This window comes from Fukomys damarensis, unplaced genomic scaffold (assembly GCF_012274545.1).
Source record: "Fukomys damarensis isolate Sample0158 unplaced genomic scaffold, DMR_v1.0_HiC HiC_scaffold_14, whole genome shotgun sequence".
In the NCBI taxonomy this organism is placed as follows: domain Eukaryota; kingdom Metazoa; phylum Chordata; class Mammalia; order Rodentia; family Bathyergidae; genus Fukomys; species Fukomys damarensis.
Window position 1 is genome coordinate 83,455,170 of NW_022900926.1, and position 24,212 is coordinate 83,479,381.

Here is a 24,212-nt window from a genome sequence, read left to right on the forward strand (position 1 = left end):
CCTCCCTACTCTTATGCTTTTGCAAATGCACATGAATTTTATTATAAAATCTAGATGGAAAGGCACAGACTCTAAAATAGCTAAATCAATCTTGGGAAAGAAAAAAAGGGGATGAATCATTTTACTCAATACTATTTAGCTATAGTAATCAAGATAGTGCGATATTGGTGGAAGGATAAACACATAGATGAATGAAATGAAAGAAAATCCAGAAATATATCCATAAAATATGCTCCATTGACTTTTGACATAGGTACAGAAACACAAAAGATAGACTTTTCAATAATTGATGCTAAAGCAGCTGGACCCACATAGGCTGAAAATGAACCATGACCTAAAACTTGTATCTTATGTAAAATGAACTCAGGTGAATCATAGACTCTAATGTAAATTGTAAAATTATAAAACATTTAGAAAAGAGAGTAGAAGAAAATCTTCAGGACGTAGAGCAGCAAAGATTTCTTAAAATTGACACCAAAAGTACATCCATTAAAAAAAATGATAGGGCTGGGATTTAGCTCATTGATGCTGCGTCTGCCTTGCATGTGGAAGTTCTTGAGTTGAATCACCAAAAGAAAAAAAGATAAATTGGACCTCATCAAAATTTAAAACTTTTGTTAAGAGAATGACAGTGAAGGCTATAGACCAGGGACACTACGTATAAATCACATATATGACAAAAGATAAAATACAGATTTATAAGAAACTCAAATTTTTCAGTAAGAAAATCTGAAAATAGGTAAAAGTCATGGAGAATCTTCACCGAACATAATACACAAAGGGTAGGTAAGCTCAGAAAAAAGTGTTCAGCATCTTTAGCCTTTAGGTAAATGCAAACTGAAAACTACAGTGAGCTGTTACTAGGCACCTACCAGATTGGCTAAAATAAAAAAACAATGACAACAGAAAATGCTAGTGAGAATATAGAGAAATGGGTACATTTATACATTATTGTTGGGTATGTAACGTGATACAGCTACTCTGATTAAAGTAAACACATAACTGCTACATGATCCACCAGTTGCATTCTTAGGCTTTTATCTCAGAGAAATGAAAACTTCTATTCGGAGAAAAACCTATGTACAAAAATTAACAAAAGCTTTATTATATACAAAAAAAATGGAGGCAGTCCTAATGACCAATAGTGAGTAAATTGTTGAAACACTTGTTGATCTAAGTAATATGACTCAGTCATTAATAGGAACATATGCATGAAACAGCTGGGATGAATCTCTTGAAGATTATATATAGTTTGTGGAAAATACCAATCCTAAAGATCACATACTTACTCTATGATCATATACTGTACAATCACATTATATTCTTGAAATAACAAAATTATAGAAAATAAATTAATGGTTGGCATGAGGTCAAGGATGGTGGGGGAATAGGATAATGACTGCATCTGAATCTACAGTTATGTCAGAAGAAAATGTTGAAAAATGCATCATACTTGTTGAGATTTCAGTATATAGATGTTATTTTAAATCTAGGGAGAATATATTAGAGCAAAAAGATTCCATAATTGATTTAAAAATTAATATGTCCAACTGTAAATTTTTTATTTGTAAAGAATCAGTTCATATGAAAACATGAATTAGAGGTTATTTGCATATCCTCTTTATTTACCTAAATGAGTGTAAATGTAAACAAGTCAGAGAGAAATCATTTTTTCTATTTCCCCTGGGTTTCTCTGATTTCTGAGCATTTGATGTATAGGGTAAACACTTCCAGGAACACAGAAGTGGACAGCCTATCTAGCTTCATGGCCCTATCTCTACTGGTAGACTCTCCATGCTTACTGGAAAGGTGAAGGTCTTTTGCTTTTCCTTAGGATAAAATAGTATTAGATTTCTAAGTAGAGCTATAGAGGTTTGGCAAATGAAAACAACTTAGGCAGAGAACCCTAAATTAGTTCTTCTGTATAATGTGCATAGAAGATCATGTTAAAAAATGCAGATTCCGATTCAGTAGATTTAGAGCGTGATATTCTGCATTTCTATTGCATTTGGGTGGGGGGCCTACCAGGGATTGAACTCAGGACCTTGCACTTGCGAGCAGGCAGTGGAATCACTGAGTTAAATACCTGGCCTTCTGCATTTCTAATTAGCTGGTCCATGGACTACACTTTGAATATCGAGTTCCTGAATAATAGAGCAGGCTTGCTAAGTTTTGTATTGATTTTTGCAAGAAGCTAAGAAGAACAAATAGGGCCAAGGAACAAGGATGTCAACTTCCTATTGAAGGGCTATCCTTTCGTTCAAATCAGAGAGTGTGGGTGAAATAAGAGAAGATAGAAAAAAAGAAGGAAAGAAACTAGTAGCTAGTGCTATGGAGGTTTTCCAAGAGCACCAGCACTTTGTGCCACTGAAAGTAAAATTATCAGTAAGAGCAGAAGCTGAAGGCTCTGAAAGCTACAGGAGCAATTGGATGCAGGGGTTGGACAAGCTTGACTGGGATGGTGAAGGCTGGGTCAAACCAGCCACCAGAACTTCCCCTTTTTAGCCTGTGAAAGCACAGGCATTGGTAAACTCCCAGAAATGTGTGCTCCAGTGTGATTTCACCTAGAGTTTACTAACCCCCAGAGAAAACCATGTATCCCACTGAGGGAAACAAACCATTCAGAACTTGTCTTTTAGGAGCTATCAAGAAGCACTGTAAGTTAGATGTGGTTTTGCATGCCTGTAAGCCCAGCACTCGAGAGGCTGAGGCAAGAATATCACCAATAGTTTGAAGCCAGGATGGGCTACATAGTGAGACCTGGCTCCCCACTTGTATAATAGAACAGCTGTGAAGCTTCATCCTTCAGCCCTATATCCTGCATGTATGATATGCATCTTTAATGATACTGCAACATAATTTATAGAAGTCAGGGGAATGAATTGTACTTGTTGAAGTATGTTTATTGAAGTAGTGATTAAGTTCAGGTACTAACCTCACTGTTACTGGATCACTTAGTATAAAGAGTAATTCTTACAGGTTTAGGTTTTACCATATCACAATTTCAGTGATGCATGGTTTCAAGCTTTCTTTCAAACACAACATACTCTTTGGAATTCAAGTGAATTATTTTTATTTTCTTATAAAAGTAGTAACATTATAAATCTAGGAAACAGAAGGAAAACACCCACATTCCAACACCATTAACACATGTATATGATTGTGTGTGTGTAAAATTGTTGTAGTATGTATTGTATATACTGTATATATTATATAGTATATATACATTATCTACTATTTTTATTACTTAACATTAAAGCATTTTCCTTTTTTCATAATTAACATTTAAATCTGCTTAATCATGTTTTATTGGATTCACAAGTTCCCTAAATATTTGTCATTTAGATTGAAACATCTTTAAAGAGTTGTCAGTATTTGGAATATATGTGGAAACATGGGAAGTAAAAATAATTGAGTAGAAAAAGGAAATATTCTTTCCTTTTGGTAGCTTTTCTCGCTAAGACAGAACTTATTCTAAATCTTGAAAAATAAGTCATTTCTGTTACTTCATTAGAGGGATTTGCACTGAGGTCAGTATTTTACTAGGTGGATGATGATGTTTATAGAATATATTTAATTTAAAAGAACCCCAGATTGCTGATTTTGAAAAAAAAAAAAGTCACAACCTCATCTTGGAAGAAGACCTAATGAAAACATTTCAGAAAGGTACCCTGTCCCCGGGGAGATTAGTATTACTGTAACAAAGTACTAACTTGGAGCAAAAAGAGGGTGCTTCCTTTAAGCTGCACCCTTGAGAAGGAAGGAAATTAAAAAGATCAGAGCAGAAATCAGTGAAATGGAGACTAAAACCAAAACAATACCAAAAATCAGTGAATCAAAGAGCTGGTTCTTTGAAAGAATAAACAAAATAGACAAACTCTTGGCCACAGATCTTAGTCTTAAAAATAAAAAGAGAAATCATTGCAATTAGAAATTAACAAGGTGAAACTACAAGCCAAAGTCCAGAAAATTATCAGCAACTGCTTCACAGGCTAAATGGTAGAAAATTGGAGAACTCAGAAGAAATGGAGATTCCTAAATGCATATGAACTACCAAGGTTGAGACTAGAAGATTTTAAAATTCTGAACAGTGTAGTAATAGAAAATGAAATTGAAGCAGTAATGAAAACATTGTCAGCTAAGTCCAGGACCTGATGGATTTACAGTTGAATTCTGCAAGAACTTGAGCAAAGGTCTAATGCAAGTAGTCCTCAGACTCTTTAAGGAAGTTAAGAGGGAAGGCATACTTACAAAATCATTTTCAGAAGGTAACATTATCCTAATCCCTAAACTGGATAAGAATCAATCAAACAAACAGAACTACCAGCCAATCTCTAATGAATGCAGATGCAAAAATTCTTAACAAAGATACTGACAAACAATGCAAAAAATTATTGAAAACATCACACACCATGATCAAGAAGGCTTCATTCCAAGGATGCAAGATAGTTCAACATATGCTAATCAACAAATGTAATCCATTACATAAATAGTAGTAAGTACAAAAATCATATGTCACCTCAATAGATTCAGAAAAAGCCTTTGACAAAATTCAGCGTTCATTCATGATAAAACTCAACAAATGTAATCCATTACATAAATAGTAGTAAGTACAAAAATCATATGTCACCTCAATAGATGCAGAAAAAGCCTTTGACAAAATTCAGCGTTCATTCATGATAAAATCCTGAACAAAATAGGAATAAAGGACCTTATCTCAGACTTAAAAACTACTTAGCAACTTACTACCAATATCATATTGTATGGGGAAAAACTGAAAGCTTTTCCTCTAAAATCCAGGACAAGGATGTCTATTATCACCACTCTTGTTCAACATGATTTTTGAAACATTAGCCAGAATAGTCAATCAGCCTGGGCCAGGGATTTAGCTCAGTGGTTCCACCTCCTGCCTCGCAAGTGCAAGGTCCCCAGTTTGATGCCCAGTACCCACCCCGCTAAAAAAAAATCAGGCAAGAGAAAAAAAAAGGGATATGTATAGGAAAGAATGAAGTCAAATGATCATTATTTGCACATGATGTGTTAATTTATAAGACCTTCAAACCCCCTCTGAATGACTTCTAGAACTATTCACCAAATTCAGCCAGACAGCAAGATCCAAATACAGAAAAATCAAAGCATTCCTATTCCCTCATAATGAACTCACTGAAAAAGAAGTTAGGAAAACAGTACTATTCACAATAGCATCAAAAATTAAATACTTAACCAAGGAAGTGAGGACTTCTACAATGAAATTTACATCACTCTGAAAAAGGAAATTGAGGAGACATCAGAGACGGAAAGAGATCCTTTGTTCCTGGATTGGCAGAATCATTATAATCAAAATGGCTATACTTCTAAAATTGATACATGGATTCAATGCAACCCCAATTAATATACCATCAGCATTTCTCATAGATTTAAATAAAACAATCCTAAAATTCATGTAGAATGAGAATAATGGAGATGCACAATAGCAAAAGGAATCATGGGCAACAAAAAGAAAGCAGGTGGTATCAAAACCCCAGATTTGAAATTATACAATGATTGAAACAGCAGGGTCCTGGCACAAAAACAGGCATGTGGACCTGTGGAATAGAAGAAGCAGGAACAATCCTAGGTACATACAGCTATTTGATCTTTGAAAAGAGAGAGAGAGAGAGAGAGAGAGAAACAACCACAACAAATCATACACTAGAGGAAGGATAGCCTTTTAATAAATGGTGTTGGGTAAATTGGATATCCAGAAGCTTTAGTCTAGACCAATATATCTCCCCATGTACTAAACTAAAAATGGATCGAAGATCTAAATGTTAATATGCTGGAAGATAAAGTAGGTATAACTCTCGATGACATAGGCATTGGCAAAGGCTTGAACAGAATGTCAGTGACACAACAAATAATAATGAGAAGCAACAAATAGGGTCATATCAAGTTAAAATCCTTCTGCATAGCAAAGGAAGCAACCAACAGAGTGAAGAGTCAATCTACAGAATGGGAAAAATGTTTTGTGCTTGCTCTTCCTTGGACAGAGGACTGACTATTCTTTGTCTGTCTGTCTGTCTCTCATTCTCCAACTTAGGCTCCCCCAAATAAAAGACACATTCAAAAAATGGGCAGTGGAAATGAAGAGATAGTTTTCAGAAGAAGTACAGATGGACCATAAATACAGGAAATATGTTCAGACTCACTGGCCATGAGAGAAATACAAATTAAAGCCACATTTAGATGCAGTTTTACCCCAGAAAGAATGGCCGTCAAAAAAATCAAATAATAATAAGAGCTGATAAGGATGTGTAGAAAATGAAATTCTTCTGCGTTGTTGGTAGGAATGTAACTAGTATAACCACTGCGGATATCAGTGTGGGTATTTCTCAAAAGAAAAAAAAATAGGTATCTTTCCCAAGGGATTAAAATCAGCATATTATACAGATGCATGCATATCCATGTTGATAGCAACATAAATTATAATACCTAGATCTTGGAAATAGTGTATATGCCCATCAGCAAATGAATGCATAAAGAAAAGTTGTTATTTATACACAATGGAGTGCAACTCTGTCATAAAGATAAACTTGAGATGTTTGTAGGGAAATTAATGCAACTTGAGAACACAAGTGAAATAAGTCAGCACACAAGCTCAAATATCTTATTTCTCTTATATGAGAAACACCATATATATCTCCACACAAATAAAAAGCAATCTAGAAGGTAGATAAATAGGAAATAGGTAGAAGTTTAAATAATTCTACAAATTACATATTCTATTGTTTCAAAATATTTTAACATATACACTCATTTGTTTCATTTTTACTATTACTTAGTTTATTGAAAAGAAAGTTTTGTCCTGTTTCTTTGTAAAAAAATCTTTTTTATCTGTATTGTATTCTGAATAACTACTTTGAAGATGATAATACAGTGTGTTAAATATTGTTACTCTCTTACTATTTTGTCATGAACGTCTGGTTTTTTAAGAAAGAAATTATAAAAAACTTGATAGAAAATCAAGAAAATAGCATTTCCATAATCATTTCTATAAATGAACCCTTTTAAGTGTTTCATAATACAGAACAAAAGAGGAGACAATAAATTATGAATATGATAATAGAATTAATTTAACAACCCAGTGGGTTTTTGTTGAGTGTATGCTATACTCCAGACTTAACTGGCTTTTAAAAATGTCACACCTCTATCTTCACAGAGTTTTCTGTGTAACTAGGGTGTGTGTGGGTGGGGTGGGGCATGGGCAAGGACATGAATGAAGGAATGAGATTAGCATGTGCAAAGTGACTGTGGACTATTATTATGTACAAGTACATGTTGAAATAAGGCAATAGAATAGGAAGTTAAGGGGCTAGGTCTAGGACCAGGGATTATTCCCATAGTAATAAAAGAGTAGGAATTTATAAGGTAAAATAGGATTTTGATGGGTGGATAGTTAGCAGGAGGCTGTTTATTCATTTAGCACATATGTGTTGAACAATAACTGGCATCAACACAGTAGTAGGTATTGGAAATACGGTTGTGAATAACTCAGGCAAAAATTCCTACCCTTATGAGACTGTTTAGTAGTTTGAATCAAGACGATGGCAGAGAGGTTGGAGAGAAGTAGTTTGAATAATATTAAAATTGATATATCTCAAGAGAGGAAATGAATTATAGCTGAGGGAAGGTGTCAAGGTGACTTGTGGGTTTCTGGCTTATACCGTGAGTGATTATTTAGGCTCTGAGCATGGAAATGCTGGAAGAGGGATAATATATTGGCCACGGTTCTACAGAGCAATAGAATCAACAGGATGGATAGATAGGTAGGTAGATGATAGATACATAGATAGGTATAGAGTTAATGTAGAGAAGATTTGTTAGGCGATTAGCTTATCTGATTATGGAATCTAAGTCCCACTATATGCTTTCTGCAAGTAGAGGAACAGTGGTATTATTCCATTCATATATAAAGGCCTGAGAACTGGGAGGAAACAATGATGTTACTCATTCTGAAGCTGAAGATTTGAGAGGCAAAGGTGCTGCTGATTTAAGTTCTAGGGTTCAAAGGCTCAAGAACCTGCAGTTCTTATGTCAGAGAAGAGAAGGTGGCTATTGTAGCTCCAGATGAGATAGTGAGGTCATCTTTCCTCTGCTTTTTGTTCTCTCAGTGCCCTCAGTACTGGATGGTATTCATCTACATTGGCTAGTATGGATCTTTCTTAATCTTCTGCTAAGTCTTCAATTGCTAGTTTCTTGTAGAAGCACTCTTTTAGATTTAACAGAAAAACTTCCAGTTGTCTGGGTATTATTTAACTCAGTCAAGTTGACACCCAAAACTAAGATCACAGATAGCTTGGATGGGGGAGGGACCATCCTTCCAAGTTAAACTTGCACATGCAGACTTTGGGATAACTTTGAGGTGTCCAAGTAGAGATACTAAATGAGCATTTGGGTATGTGAGGCTGGAACTCAGAAGTTAGGGCCATAGAATCACATTTGTTACATATTTGCAATTGGGTAGCAATTGCAGGAATGGGCAAGGAGGTGATGACTATATGACATGGCATGAGAGGGGAAAAAAAGCCTTTAAACTTTTTTTCTTAGATATTTCTCTCAAAACTGGACTAAATTGTATTGCTTTTAATTAACATGTGGATTTAACATGTCCCTGTGTTTCACTTAGATGTAAAAAACAAACATATCCCCCTTGACCTACGCAAATAGTTTTTAGTGGATATTGTGGTTCAAATATGATTTGTCATTATGAGAATTTGTGTTGAGGCTTAGTCCCCAATGTAGTGTTTTTGAGAGGTGGTGAACCTTGAGGAGTCTTTAGGTCTTAAGGGATCTTAACCCATAAAAGATTAAGCTCTGTCTTACCAGAGTGAGTCAGTCTGGGTTGGTGACCCATGAGAATGGCTAAGTCTCTCTCACAGGGCTGCTTGCCTTTCTGCTTTCCACCATGAAGCTTCATGAGCCCCTTGCTGGACTACCAAGCCTCCAGAACCATGAGCCAAAATAAGCCTCTTTACAAATTACCCTAATTCAGATATTCTGGGATAGTAACAGAAAGCAGACTACAATGATAAGAGATACTCAGGTGGCTTATGATTTATTTTATGATTTTGAGTTCATTATTTGGTAAGACTTGATATTTCCTACTAAATTTACAGTTAAACACTATTTTGAGAAATGTCAGTGGCCTTAAGTATCTGTGAATTATAAAAAGGGCTAATGAAATGAAATAGGCCTGATTTTCCTCAGTAATAATTTTAGGCAAGTAAAGATTCTCAGTAGAACCTAATAATGTGAGCTGAAGAATAAGAAATAGAAATAGGCAACAAAAGGAATATGAACAAAACCCATATCCCTGGGCGTCTTCCTTTTGCCTTTCGCATTTCTTTAGAAAGTTCTGGAAGATTAATCTTGTATTAGCCACTTAAAATATTTTTTCCTAGTTTTTAATTAAAATTAATCTATTGAATGCTGACCTTACCACTTGAGTTTCAGTTTTAATTATCATCAGAAGTCACTTAGGATATTTTTCCTTTGAAACTCACCACTTGCTGCTTGCTGACATGTAGTTTAATTTCTTTCTAGTATTTGTCAGGAAAAGTAATATGAATACAAATAAATCCTCATGCTTAATAATATAATTTTTAAAATGTCCATGAAAGAACCAAATGTTCCTTTGAACATTGCTGAAAGAATTCTTTTTTTCTGGTGAATATTCTGCTTAAAATTAAAAATATATTAGGAATGAAACAATATTATAAATAGAACACTACCTATAGTTCATAAATATCCATGGACAATTTTCCCCTTATGCTTTATTGAGTACAGGTTTTAAGTTAGCGATACATAAGAAATCAGTGAAATTTTGATGCAGTGATGATTCGCTTTTTAATAGAAATAACATTAAGAGCTGGAGGTACATCTGAATTGTGTGCTTAGCATGTGGGAGATGCTGAGTTGAATAACGCAGTATCAAAATTTTTAAAAATCTTAATTAAGTAAAATAATTTAAAATAAGCCTTCCTCTTCCCTATCTTATTTACTTTTATTATTGTGCTTTTTTGGGGTTAGTTTGTTCAAAGCCTTTTACTCATGTATAAAAGAATAAAAGAATAGCAAAATTCAGCTGAAAAAATTGGGGATATTGCTATAGTGATGTTAATTTCTTTTTTTCTGTCTTTTTTTTTTTTTTTTTTTTTTTTTTTTTTTTTTTTTTTTTTTTTTTTTTTTTTTTTTTTTTTTTTTTGGTACTGGAGATTGAACTTGGATCCTTGTACTTGTGAGGCAGGTAGTTGAACCACTGAGCTAAATCCCCAATCCATGATGTTACCTTCTTTATGAGCCATTCTTTATTAATTGTAAAGCAGGTTGCCCAATAAAAATGATTGCTTTTGTTTTTAATGAACTAAAGATGAAATTTGGGCTGCTGCTTTCTTTCCAGTTCTTCCTTCCTCATAAAGAATTTAGAAGTATACTCAGAATATAATTACTTCCATCTTTCTGTGTCCTTTGTCTAGCATTTTATTTTCTTAATTAGAAACACTAGACATTTCTAATTAAGAAAAGGAATAGGCAAGGAATATAGATTTAGTATATGATACATTTTCTTTTTTCGCTCTTAGTTTCCAGTTTTCTTTCTTGAATCAGAGGAAAGGTAATGGAAGAAGTGATTAATCTTTTGGGGCCAAGTTACACATTCTTGGCTGATAGTAAGGTGGATAACATAGAAGAACAATAATGTCAAACCTTTCTCCTCAAGCATAGCCTCTAGCAGGGAATGAGAGAGATCCTCCTAAGCTAAGACATGAACTTGCCTTTCTCTTCTGCTTTCACCTTTGTTCAAGACAAAAACAGAGTCTGAGTAAGGCCAATATTTCAAATTCCTACCTGTTTTATTGTGCCAGTAATGAATCTGCTGGAACACTTGAGGGTTATTCCATACTTCTCCTGATCATTACCAACAGCCAATTGTGTGATCCATTTGCTTGTTTAAAGGAGCAAAAAGTTCTAGACCTGCAATTTGATTTTTAAAGTGGTGTGGATAGATCCTTCCTAGCAGCTAGGATCAAGGCCTACCTATAGAACATGTATAGTGACAACAGCTGTTTAGAAGGGCTGTTCTGAGACTGTGAAGAGTGGAAAGTCTCTGTGGTAAGCTCCAAGAAGCTTGAGCCCACGTCTGTTGGTGGGCCAGTTGTAGAGAAGGACCTCAGTATGGTTTGCTTCTCATCATGCTCTCAATGCTTGAAAGGAAGGTGGTACAAATAAATGGTCATTGCATAGAAATAAGGATCTCTAGAGTGCATAGCTTTATGACAGGCCTGGTAGGTTACAAATTGTGGCTTATATTCTCAAGTTTTAAACCGGAAAAATATGACAGAATAATAACGATCAGTATTGTGAAAAATTTACAAAAGCAGAAATGAATAAGGAAAATATGTTTTATTTCCTTAATTTGATATCAGAAAATAAATCCATTCTGTCAGTTTGGTATATATTATAGTACTTTTTATCTGTCGGTTTATGCATTTATACATGCCCATATACACACATACTCATATCTGCATGCATATGCAACAATGGGACCACATTGCATGTTATTCCACAGGTTTATTATTTTCATTCAGTGTAAGATGAACATTCCCCGCTATCAGTACTGCACATAAAGTTAATATTTCTTACAGTTGCACAGTATTCCTAGTATATGTGTGCCACAATTCATTTAACTATTGTCTCAGTGATGAACACTTAGAAGATGTCTAGCTTTTCATTATGGAATAATGTGGCAAAGAACATTTTTATCCATATGATTGTATCCTTTTTTGTATAATACAGATTTTTAAACAATATTTAAATAGTTTTAGTATTAAAAATATTGATTGGTTACCCATCAGAAAGCTGCACCAGTTTATACTAACACTGATAATGTATAATGAAAATATTGATTGCATAAAATAGGACTATACAATCCATGACTATAATGGTTTTGGGGGTATCATTTTATAGTTGTAATCCACTAATTCTCACAGACATTGTACGGTGTGGTTTCATATCTACATTTTTGAGATGAGGATATTTGGGGTCAGAAAAGCTTACCTACCTATTTAATATCACAGTGAACAAATAGAAGAGCCAAGACTATTACCTGGATATATTATCTCTGAAATGCTTTTGAAATCTTTATAGTGTGATGATTTTAGGAAAGGCTGGAAGTTGGTCATACTTAGACAACATTTTCATAGCTTTTGTATCAGTTGGTGAATTTTCTGTACCAAGGATTTCCTATAGATTTTTTTCCATTAAATTTTTTGGTATATTTAAAGCACACAGTACAGTTACATTTATCATTGGGATCTCGTACCTTTACATGAGAGGTCTTGGTTCTTATTTTTTCCCCTTACCCCTGCCTTTCTTTCACCCCATTGCCCCTTCCCTCTTTACAAAAAAACAAACAAAAAAAAGCCAGCCCCACCTCACTAACTAGAGTTCAGTGCACCAATCCCACAGTTTTGCTCCTTTTGTTTGCAAACTCAGTTTTGATGAGGGCTGCCTTTGCAGTTTTATAGATACCCTGAGTAATGTAGCCTATGAAACCCTTTTCTGAACAATAGCATTTATGTTAGTGCAGCATGAGAAAAATCTATTGGACACAGAAACAGTTGGCATGACAAATCTTTCCCTTTACTTTCTGAATACTCACTTTTATTAGGATTTTAAAAGTTCACTTTCTCAGTTTGTTTCATGTGAGGTTGTGATCAAAAGGTGGTTACTCCCTAGAGACCACATGTGAAAATTAATCTCTGTAGAAGTTTACTGTGTTTTTAGAAGACACTGGTACCATCTATACTTGGAAACAGTGAGCAGATTTGGATTCTTTTTATTGAATTCCATTTTTGGAAACAAAAAGAATACTTTAATTACATACATAGTTGGATTCCATATGTTATACATTTCTTGGCAGACCTAGACTTTTGTAATCAAGGCACCAAACCTAATATTTACATGAATATCATCATAAAAATATAGACATAATTCTGACTCATATCTCAATCATATCTAAATTTATTATAGCTGCTCTTTAAATTTACCAATTTGTCTTTGAAAATACATAAATGACGTGTGACTGCAAACAAACTAGAGTTGTTTTTCTTGTACCTGTGACATTTTTGTATGCTTTTCTCAATTTTACATCATAATGTATTGGCTAAGAGCAGACTTCCTTTTTTTAAGTCCCAACTTTACCCACTATTAGTTGTATGACCTTGTACATATTACTTGAGCTCCCGCTGTGTCAGTTTTCTTATCCTTATAATAAGAATAATAATAGTTGTATTAGAGTTGCTGTGCAATTTTTAAAATCTAACATCTAGTCACAGAGTTTAAGATATGATAGATATGTTTTATTTTTTTTTTATTTTTTATTTTTTTTGGTACTGCCTAACCACACTGAGGAAAACAGAAAAACTTTTTTAAGAATAAAATTTACTTCTTTAGGTAAAACGTATTATGATATATGTTTCATTATTCTTCTGAGTATTTAAAAAAACAATTTTTTTTGGAGATAGGATCTCTTCTGTGTAGTTCAAGCTGGCCCTGAACTCACTGTGTAGCCCAGGCTGTCCTCAAACTGAGTAATCCTCCTGCTTCAGCCTCCTGAATGTTGAAATTATGAGTGTATGCCAAGACACCCAACCATATCAAAAACAAAATTCTCCATGTTTTGTTTTTGAGTTTTCATTTTGTATTCCAAAAGTGTCACTACAATGATGCTATTAGCTTCCTGAAAGGTCTGTGGTATCATTCCCCAATAGTTACCTATCCAATGCCATACAGAATCCCTGTCTGCCACAGACTTTTAACATTGCAGTGAGTCTCTTGGCTCCTATAGGCCAGGTGAGAGAACAGCTTTCACAGCAGCATAGACCTGTTTCAGAGTCTTATTAACATACTCATACTCAGACCTATCAACTTTTCAAGTTACATGATAAAGGGGTCAGAATAATATATTGAAGGGATATGCATATTGCTTCCTATGGTAGGATGAAACTGCTTTCATTTTGGAAAGGAGATCTTTTTTTTTTTTTCAGCTTTAATTGAGTTTATCGGTACATTTTAGGGATACAGTACAGTTACATTCATTGTTGGGATCTTGTACCTCTACATGACAAGTCTTGATTCTCATTGTTTCCCCTTGTCCCTGCCCTCACTTCACTCCCTCCTCCCCTCCCCATCTACAAGCACTTTATTTTTGTCTTTTCATTATCTCACATTTTTTTCTTTTCCCTTATTACACTTCCCCTACCCATCCCACCTTCCCTACACCTTTAGCTCCTTTCTTCCCATTTCTAAATGTCAGTAATCTTATAGAATCTTATGCATTGTTGCAGATTATTTACATGAGGGAAACTATTCGGTATTTACACATGTGTGACTTATTTATTTCACTTAGGAGTATATCTTCAATATGTATCCATTTTCCTATGAATGAATCTATTTTCTTGTTCATTATGGCTGAGTAATATTCCATTTTATAGAAAAACCACAACTTCTTTATCCAGTTTCCAACGGATGGGCAAATGGGCTGTTTCTAAGATTTAGCTATTACAAACTGTACCGCTATAAACATGGGTGCGCATACTTCTCTGTGATATGATTCTTTTAGTTCTTTTGGAAAGATACCCAGCAGAGGGATGGCTGGGTCAAATGGAACCTCCAGTCCAAGCTCTTTGAAGTACCTCCATATTGATTTCCATAGTGGTTGCACCAGTCTGCACTCCCACCAACAATGGAGAAGGGTTCCTTTCTCCCCACAACCCCGCCAACATTTGATATTGTTTGATTTCTTGATAGCAGCCATTCTTTGTGGGGTAAGGTGGAATCTCAGTGTTGTTTTCATCGCATCTCTCAAATGATCAGTGATGTGGAACATTTTTTCATATATTTACTTGCTGCTTTTACTTCTTCATCTGAGAAATGTCTGTTCATTTCAGATGCCCATTTTTGAATCGGGTCTTTTCTGATTGTTTTGAGTTCTTTATATATCCTTGATAATAGTCCTTTGTCTGAGGAACAGCTGGTAAAAATTTTTTCCCACATTGTAGATTGTCTCTTAGTTCTGCTGATGGTTTCTTTTGAAGTACAGAAGCTTTTTAGTAAGATGAGATCCCAGTTGTTGATTCTATCTGCTAGTTCCTGTGCTACTGAGGATTTGTTCATAAAGTCTTTTCCTATACCAATGTCTTCCAGAGTTCTGCCTAACTTACCTTCCAGCAAGCTTGGTATTTCTGTTTTAATATTTAGATCTTTAATCCATTTGGATTTTAATTTAGTGCATGGCAAAATATGGGGGTCTAATTTTAATCTGTGGCAGGTTGACATCCAGTTTTTCCAACACCATTTATTAAAGAGGCTATCTTTCCTCCACTGAGGATGGTCAGCTCCTGGAAAGGAGATCTTGACATATTTATTACTAGACTCCTAGAAAACTTAAAGAAATGGCATGCTTTTGAATTTTTACAGAAATATTTTCCTACCCTCTGGCAATGTTACCAAGGTATATAAGGTTGTTTCTATTTACTGTTCAGTCATCGCATAGTAGACAGCATGTCAGTCTATGGAATGGAGTGGCAATCAGGATCCCTTTGCCCTATATTATGTCAGTGTGCTGCATAGCTGATAGTCCTGAGTAGGATAGTGGGGTACCAGTAGAAGCAAGCAACTTTAGATAGTATTTGGTAACACATATAGAGAAAAACAAAATTGATCAATAGCTGTGCCAGGGAATATGCTGGTTTGCTTCGGAAATAAACCAATACCAGGTATGGAATCAGCATTCCCTCAAATCTGTGTTGTACAAGATCAAATAGGCAAAATGATTGGCAGGTGATTAGAATGGTCTTCATTCTGTAAGTGATGATCCTAATCTCTGTAATCTCTATAGGAATGAAGTATCGCTTCCATTTTACTATTTTTATAGGTAGAAATACTAGGGGTTTCTACTTTATCTTTCCTTCCATTGTAATTCTTAATCCATGATTAGGGAACCAGTAGGAATCTGGTGAGTATGTCTGTTCCAAGTCTGTGTTTCAAAACTGGAAAACAAACATGTCATGAATTCTGGTGTAATTGGAATGTGGATTTCCCCCACATCTTCACTAGCATTTTTTTTGTGTGTCCTTGATAATAGCCATTCTTACCAGAGTAAGAATTGTTTTGATTTGCATTTCCTTTATGGGTGAAAACGCTGAGCATTTTTTCATGTACTTACTTTTTTAACGATTATTCATTTCCTTTGCTCTCTCTCTCTCTCTCCTGTTTTTTGTTTTTTTTGATTGGGTCATTTGTTTTGTAGGCTCTGTTTGTTTTTTGCATTTTTTATATACTCTAGGTATTAGCCCTCTATCAGAGTCATCTCTGGCAAAATTTTTTTCTCATTCTGTAGGTTATCTCTTCATTGTGTTGATTGTTTCCTTTGCTGTGCAGAGCTTTTTAGTTTAGCATAATTCCATTTATTGATTCTTGGTATTGTATAGGCATAAAGAAGCTACTAAAATTGAAATTTTGAACAGACAGACCACCTATATTCATAAAGGCATATGTGGACAAGAAAAAGGGGAGGAGAGAGATATAAATATAGTAGATAGCCTATGATCTGGATACAATGATGGATCTTGTAGTTTACAAATAATCTGCTCTTCCCCACCATATACCAAGAAATAAAAAAGTGTGGAATTTTGGCAGTTGGCCTTAAAACTTAATGATGGATTCTGAGCAAATTGTTATTTTAAACTTCTGTGTATTTACTTTTTTAGTCGTTTAAGACTTAATTGAAAGAATCTCCCCAGAAATGCAAAGAGGTCTTTGTAATTAAAAAAGTTGCCTCTCTAGTAAAGACTTACAGAAAAAAGAACCCATATCACAAAATGAGCTGGTAAGATAGATTGAGAAAGTCCTTTACACAAAACTTGAGGACTGTAGAAATTTGTAAGAAATTGAGGGTAAGAATACATGGAAGAAGAAACTTTTGGGGGCAAGACAAATATCTTTGTAAGTTTTCTGGAGTAGATTGAACTATATTTTTCTAGCCATCTTCTTTAACATCCTCGTGTTTATTATCTGGTTAACGTGGTGTGTCAGGTTGCTAATATAAGGTCAGGTTTAGAGGGCAGAAATAGAGAAGATAGAATTGACATATCAGAAAAGAAAGAATGAAAACGAGTAGGCTTGGGAGAGAAGAGAAAATATCAGAAGAAAAGAAAGCTTTAACAAAAGAACTTTTGAAAATATGACCAAGCCTTTTTCTTTTAAATGACATTTCCAATGTGATTGATCTGGAAATTTCTGGGAGAAACATAAGAAAAATAAAGGAAAGGAGGGAGAAAAGAAGAGAGGGAAGAGAGGGGAAGAAAGGACGGAACAAGTAAAGGAGCAGCTGGAGATTTGGCTCAGTGGTTCCACTGCTTGCCTCGCAAGTGCAAGGGCTGGAGTTCAATCCCCAGTACCAAAAAAAAAAAAAAAAAAAAAAAAAAGAGTAAAGAAAGGGAAGGGGAAAAGGAAGGAAAGGAAAAGAAGAAATATTTTTAGACCTTAACTGAAAATAACCTAGTATGTATTTATAAAGATGTTAGACATAGAGTGTGTAATTATCATGTGCTAAATGAGAAACTTATTTTCAGGTATTTTGTCAGCCAGCCATGTGCTTATGTGAAAATAGCATAAGAACCTGTATCAAAGAAGTATTTAAAAATTAGCAATTAATAGAATATGATAAACTTTGTATTAATGATAGACCCTGTCACTACTATATATTTAAAAATAAAAGCTATAGCCTCTTTAATAAATAGTGTTGGAAAAACTGGATATCTTGAGAAATGGGAAGAAAGGAGCTAAAGGTGTAGGAAAGGTGGGATGGGTAGGGGAAGGATGAAAAGGGAAAAGAAAAATATGTGAGATAATGAAAAGATGGAAATAAAGTAGTTGTAGATGGGGAGGGGAGGAGGGGGTAAAGGGAGGGCGGCAGGGACAAGGGGAAAAAATGAGAACCAAGACCTGTCGTGTAGAGGTACAAGATCCCAATAATGAATGTAACTGTACTGTATACCTAAAATGTACCAATAAACTCAATTAAAGCTGAAAAAAAAACAAAACAAAACTGGATCTCAACCTGCCAAAGATTAAAACTAGACCCTTATCTTTCACCATGTACTAAATTAAAATCCAAGTGGATTAAAGATCTAAATATTAAAACAGAAACACCAAGCTTGCTGGAAGATAAGTTAGGCAGAACTCTTGAAGACATTGGCATAGGAAAAGGCTTTATGAAAAAATCCTCAGTAGCATGGGAGCTAGCAGAAAGAATCAACAACTGGGATCTCATCTTATTAAAAAGCTTCTGCACTGCAAAAGAAACCATCAGTAGAACTAAGAGAGAACCTACAATGTGGAAAAAAATTTTACCAGCTGTTCCTCAAAGGACTATTCTCTAGAATGTATAAAGAACTCAAAACAACCAGCCCCCCAAATATAAAGACCCGATTCAAAAATGGGCATCTGAAATGAACAGACATTTCTCAGACAAAAAAGTAAAAGCATCAAGTAAATATATGAAAAAAGGTTCTACATCACTGGTCATTCGAGAGATGTAGATGAAAACAACACTGAGATTCCACCTCACCCCACAAAGAATGGCTGCTATCAAGAAATCAAACAACAACAAATGTTGGTGGGGTTGTGGGGAGTAAGGAACCCTTCTCCATTGTCAGTGGGAGTGCAGACTGGTGCAACCACTATGGAAATCAATATGGAAATACCTCAAAGAGCTTGGACTAGAGGTTCCATTTGACCCAGCCATCCCTCTGCTGGGTATCTTTCCAAAAGAACTGAAAGAATCATATCACAGTGATATATGTGCACCCGTGTTTATAGCGGCACAGTTTGTAATAGCTACAACTTGGAAACGGCCCATTTGCCCATCAGTTGGAAACTGGATAAAGAAGATGTGGTTTTTCTATAAAATGGAATACTATTCAGCCATAAAGAATGAGAAATTAGATTCATTCATAGGAAAATGGATACATATTGAGGATATACTACTAAATGAAATAAATAAGTCACACGTGTAAATACCCAATAGTTTCTCTGGTGTGAAAAACTATAATAGTACATAAGATCCTAATGAGATAATTGACCATGTGAAATAGGAAGAAAGGTGCTAAAGGTGTAGGGAAAGTGGGAAGGGTGAGGGAAAACAAATAAGGGAAAAGAAAAAATATGAGAAAAGGAACAAATGGAAATAAAGTGTTTGTAAATGGGGAGAGGAGGAGGGCGTGAAGGGAGGGCACAGACAAAGGGAAAAAATGAGAAACAAGACCTGTCATGTAAAGGTACAAGATCCCAATAATGAATGTAATTGTACTGTATACCTAACGTACCAATAAACTCAATTAAAAAATAATATAAAAAATAAAAATAAAAGCTTATAAGGTTATAACCTTTATTTTGGGGGCAATATTACATTCTGAGATCCTCTTTTGTTTCATATATGACTACTATAAAATTCTGATCATGGTTGACTAAAAGCAAAACAACAGAACAACATTATTTTAGTGCCCACTGGGCTAGTGAAAAATATTTGTAATGAGTAAAAAGAGCAAAACTGATTCTTCCTGATGAAAGGTAAGAAAGTCTGATGTTATTTATGAAGCTCATTTCTCATTTACTTTTCATGTTTTGGGCTTTTTTTCAGGCATAAGAACTCCTATGGAAGATGGAACTCCTTGTCCATTTTCCAGAATCTGTTTCCAAGTCCATCAAAGGAACCTGATACTGCTGTTCTGTTTTGAAATGCTTGAAGAACACCCACATCTCTGCCTGCACCTTCCATCCTCCTGAAATCATGGTCTTCTCACCAGTGTTGACAGCTTCCCATACTGGGGCATCCAACACAACATTTATAATCTATGAAAACTACTACATGAATATTACAGTCCCTCCACCATTCCAGCATCCTCGTATTGGTCCACTACTTAGGTATAGTTTTGAAACCATGGCTCCGACTGGTTTGAGTTTCTTGACAGTGAATAGCACAGCTGTGTCCCCCACACCAGCAGCTTTTCAGAGCCTAAAATTGCCTCTCCAGATCATCCTTTCTTCTATAATGATATTTATTCTATTTGTGTCTTTTCTTGGGAACTTGGTTGTTTGCCTCATGGTTTACCAAAAAGCTGCCATGCGATCTGCAATTAATATCCTCCTTGCCAGCCTGGCTTTTGCAGACATGTTGCTTGCAGTGCTGAACATGCCCTTTGCCCTGGTAACTATTATTACTACCAGATGGATTTTTGGGAAATTCTTCTGTAGGCTATCTGCTATGTTTTTCTGGTTGTTTGTGATAGAGGGAGTTGTCATCCTGCTTATCATTAGCATTGACAGGTTCCTTATTATTGTCCAGAGGCAAGATAAATTAAATCCATATAGGGCTAAGGTTCTGATTGTAGTTTCTTGGGCAACTTCTTTTTGTGTAGCTTTTCCTTTGGCTATAGGAAACCCTGACCTACAGATACCTTCCCGAGCCCCACAGTGTGTGTTTGGGTACACAACAAATCCAGGTTACCAGGCATATGTTATTTTGATTTCTCTCATTTCTTTCTTCATACCGTTCCTGGTGATACTGTACTCATTTATGGGCATACTCAACACCCTTCGGCACAATGCCTTGAGGATCCATAGCTACCCTGAAGGTATATGCCTCAGCCAGGCCAGCAAATTGGGTCTCAAGAGTCTACAGAGACCCTTCCAGATGAGCATTGATATGGGCTTTAAAACACGTGCCTTTACTACCATTTTGATTCTCTTTGCTGTTTTCATTGTTTGCTGGGCCCCGTTCACCACTTATAGCCTTGTGGCAACATTCAGTGAGCACTTTTACTATAAGCACAACTTTTTTGAGATTAGCACCTGGCTACTCTGGCTTTGCTACCTCAAGTCTGCATTGAATCCACTGATCTACTACTGGAGAATTAAGAAATTCCATGACGCCTGCCTGGAAATGATGCCCAAATCCTTCAAGCTTTTGCCACGGCTCCCTGGTCACACAAGGCGACGAATACGCCCCAGTTCTGTTTATGTGTGTGGGGAACATCGGACAGTGGTGTGAATATTAGAACTGTCTGACATTTTAGGTGATGATTGTTCTTTATTGCGTTTAAATTTTTTTATCTGGCTTCTCCACTTAAACTTTATTGGTTTTTAGAGAGAGAGAGAGAGAGAGAGAGAGAGAGAGAGAGTGTGTGTGCGTGTGTGTGCATGTGCGAGTGTGTGCGTGCGCTTCTGTGCTCATTGTAAAGAAAACAAAAATTAGTTGTCGTGTTACCAAGGATACACAATAGGAACATGATCACAAAAGTTACCTCCAGGGTTCAAGTAAAATCCTTGATTTAGAATGTGGAGATGGTTTTGTACGTATGTTTTGCTGACTTGTTTTATTTTTTGTAGCAGGAGTCAGGATTGTGCTTTATTGAGCCTGCAGTTACCTTGAATTGTAGATGTTTTGTATGCTGCTAAGGTATCTTAGTTGAGCTTACCACTTCTTTTTTTTTCTTTTTCTGGAACCACTGCTGCTTTTTTGCCATCAAGTCGGAGCCAAAACCTTTCATACATCTTAGTTAAATATTTACTTTTACGTAAAAAAATAACCCAAGCAGGTTAGTGACATTTTAAAGGTCATTACTATTTACTTTGGTGCACTTTAAGAAGTAATATACACATTAATTCAGTCATATTTTTCTGAATCATTTTTATAAATGACAATGGTTCAGGAAGCATGTGCATTGTCATTTCTAGTAATAGTATTTTTAAACTTTTATATGCATGTATAATTTTAAAAGAGAATGTAAAATATAAAACTGTTTCTAAGCACAACTTTTCCGAGCAATAGGAAAAAATTGAAGAAACAGCACCGTTGCAAATTTCAAGGAGAAGCACGGTGGGGAGAGGGCCGGTGCAGGCTGTAGCAGTTCTCTACTGAAGGGTTCTTGCCAATGTAGTAGGATAAGGACTGGCACTTAGGGACACCTATTGTGTGCCAAGAACTGCACATCCCTTTTCTCTCCAGGCATCTTGTGAGGCAGATACAACGTTTTCATTTTTGGATGAAGAAACGAATCTCAGAGGAACTAGAAATCCTGCCCAGGCTTAGTGGTTAATGGTATCCAAACATTTGTGAAATCCTGAGACTGTGCTATTTCACTGTGCCACATAGACAGCTCAGATGTTTTTCATAGTCAAGAGGGAACTCTGCATATATTTTAATTTTTAAAAACTAAAATAATCTTTTTAAAAATAGCTTCATTTTTTCATTACCAAAAAGATATGAAATCAATACAGAAGATGATTATAGGCCACATGAAATCACTTATAGTCACCTTTTAGGGTGGAACTTAACAATCGAAAGACAGAAATAGGTAGAAATAAAAATAATAAATGTAAAAATAAGAGAAAAAGTGATTTTTTGATTTGTGAAACAAGTGACTGACAATTACTGAGAAATTAAAGATAACTTTCTATAGATCTTGCCCTTCAAGATCTGGAATTTCTAGTTATCCATCTGTGTTCATTCTAAACGTTCTGGACAGAACAGCATTGTGGCCCCAGTGCTTGCCCAAACAGAGCTGGAGTTTGTACTCTGAAGTGCTTCTTTTGCATAGAAGAAAAAGATAAATGTTCTGTGCTTAGAGCTAGTTTTAATATGGCCAGCCTGAGGTTTTGATTTATTTTTCTCTTGTTGACTGTCTGCCTCCCCAAGTGATCCAGGACCTTTGGTCAGCTTCTCTGGTTACCACTGGCACACTTTATAAAATAGCCAGCAGGGATGGGACAGCACACTAAGGCCATAAGGGCTGAAAATGTAGCCTCTGGGCTACATTATGACCTAAATCTGTAATTTATCTATGGATTTGTAGCATTTTTCTGAATTTTAGTGCTTTGTGAGCCACTAGAAGAAATATAAGCATCTGTTTCTTCAGCTGTAAAATTAATGAGTTGGATTTGATAAATCTCATAAGGTCTTGTTAAACTGTAATGTGCTTTCCTCATGAGAGTATAGAAATTTGAAGATCTCAGCTAACTTGAGCTTCGCCTCTTATTCTGCAGTATTACATCTTTACATTTTATTTCATTTTATGTCTCTTAAAATTCAATGCCTGAAGTCTGTGTCGTGTTATCAGGAGTTAGGACACTGGAAAGTTGGTGATATCGACCTGAGAAACCTTACTCTTCAGGCAGTTGCAACTGTTTTGAAATTTATTGTTAGGCTAAAGAGCTCTTTAGGACTCAAGTACATTATTCAGTATGTTGTTTTGGAATCATCTACAGATGATAGTCACCTACCTCTTTAATTTGTAATTTAGATTAATCACAGATAAAATGTTTTTCCATGAGGAACTTGTAGAACATAAACACTGTAGTAGATTCTAGTAGCATGTTGAAGTGTATTTTACTTTCCATTGTCAATATAAACTGGACCTCAAGCAGATATTAGAAAAGATATTTGAGATTGGACTTTCTCAAGAAAGTCGGCATGATCTGTATCCATCTTGCATATTGGTAGATCTTGAGACTCCTTTTGTGGCTCAAGTTGAAACTGAGCTTTATTTGCTATATTCTTATTTCATGAGGAGTTTTAAGTACTTTTATGCTGCTGAGTAGATAGTACCTCATTTGTTGAGAGCTCCAGAGTGGCTGCTTAGATGCTCACTGTTTGTCAGTGAAGACCATGAAGGGCCTTTTTGAGAAGTTAGTAACAACACTGAACAGAGGTTTTCTTTACACTGGATAATCTTGATCAGATGACAGTTTACACGTAATTTTGAACATTTTTATTGTGTATGATTTTGTAAGCTTTAAAAAAAACTGTGGTGCACCTAAAACAGGCACAAAACTGCATGTTGCTTATTTCCCCATGTTTTCTTAAGGGGGAGAAATACCACTACTAAGTATCACAGCTGACTGACATAATCAGAAATGATGCTTTTTTTTTCCTTAATGATACTTCTTTGTTTTTCCTTCTGGCCACTAAATAAGTAGTATAAACGACATAATGAAGTAGCTGTGGTCAAAAGAGAGAGTGAAGAGAAATCCCAAATAATCTGTAGTAGTAGCATTTAAAGTTTAAGTGTTTATATATTCCTTTGGGGTTCTAAACAGTACAGATGATTCCT

At 35.4% G+C, this 24,212-nt stretch overlaps 1 protein-coding gene across 1 annotated transcript; it reads left to right on the forward strand.

The window, feature by feature from the left end:
- Window positions 1-19,745: 19,745 nt before the first annotated feature.
- On the forward strand, window positions 19,746-21,293 carry Gpr63 (G protein-coupled receptor 63). The gene has a single exon (XM_010603652.2). It carries the CDS (start codon window positions 19,892-19,894, stop codon window positions 21,149-21,151), a length of 1,260 nt encoding a protein of 419 aa, XP_010601954.1. The 5' UTR covers window positions 19,746-19,891; the 3' UTR covers window positions 21,152-21,293.
- The last annotated feature ends 2,919 nt before the right edge of the window (window positions 21,294-24,212 follow it).

Bases quoted from the DNA above. Each gene is read 5' to 3' on its own strand.
- Gpr63 (XM_010603652.2), top strand. From the start codon at position 19,892: ATGGTCTTCTCACCAGTGTTGACAGCTTCCCATACTGGGGCATCCAAC.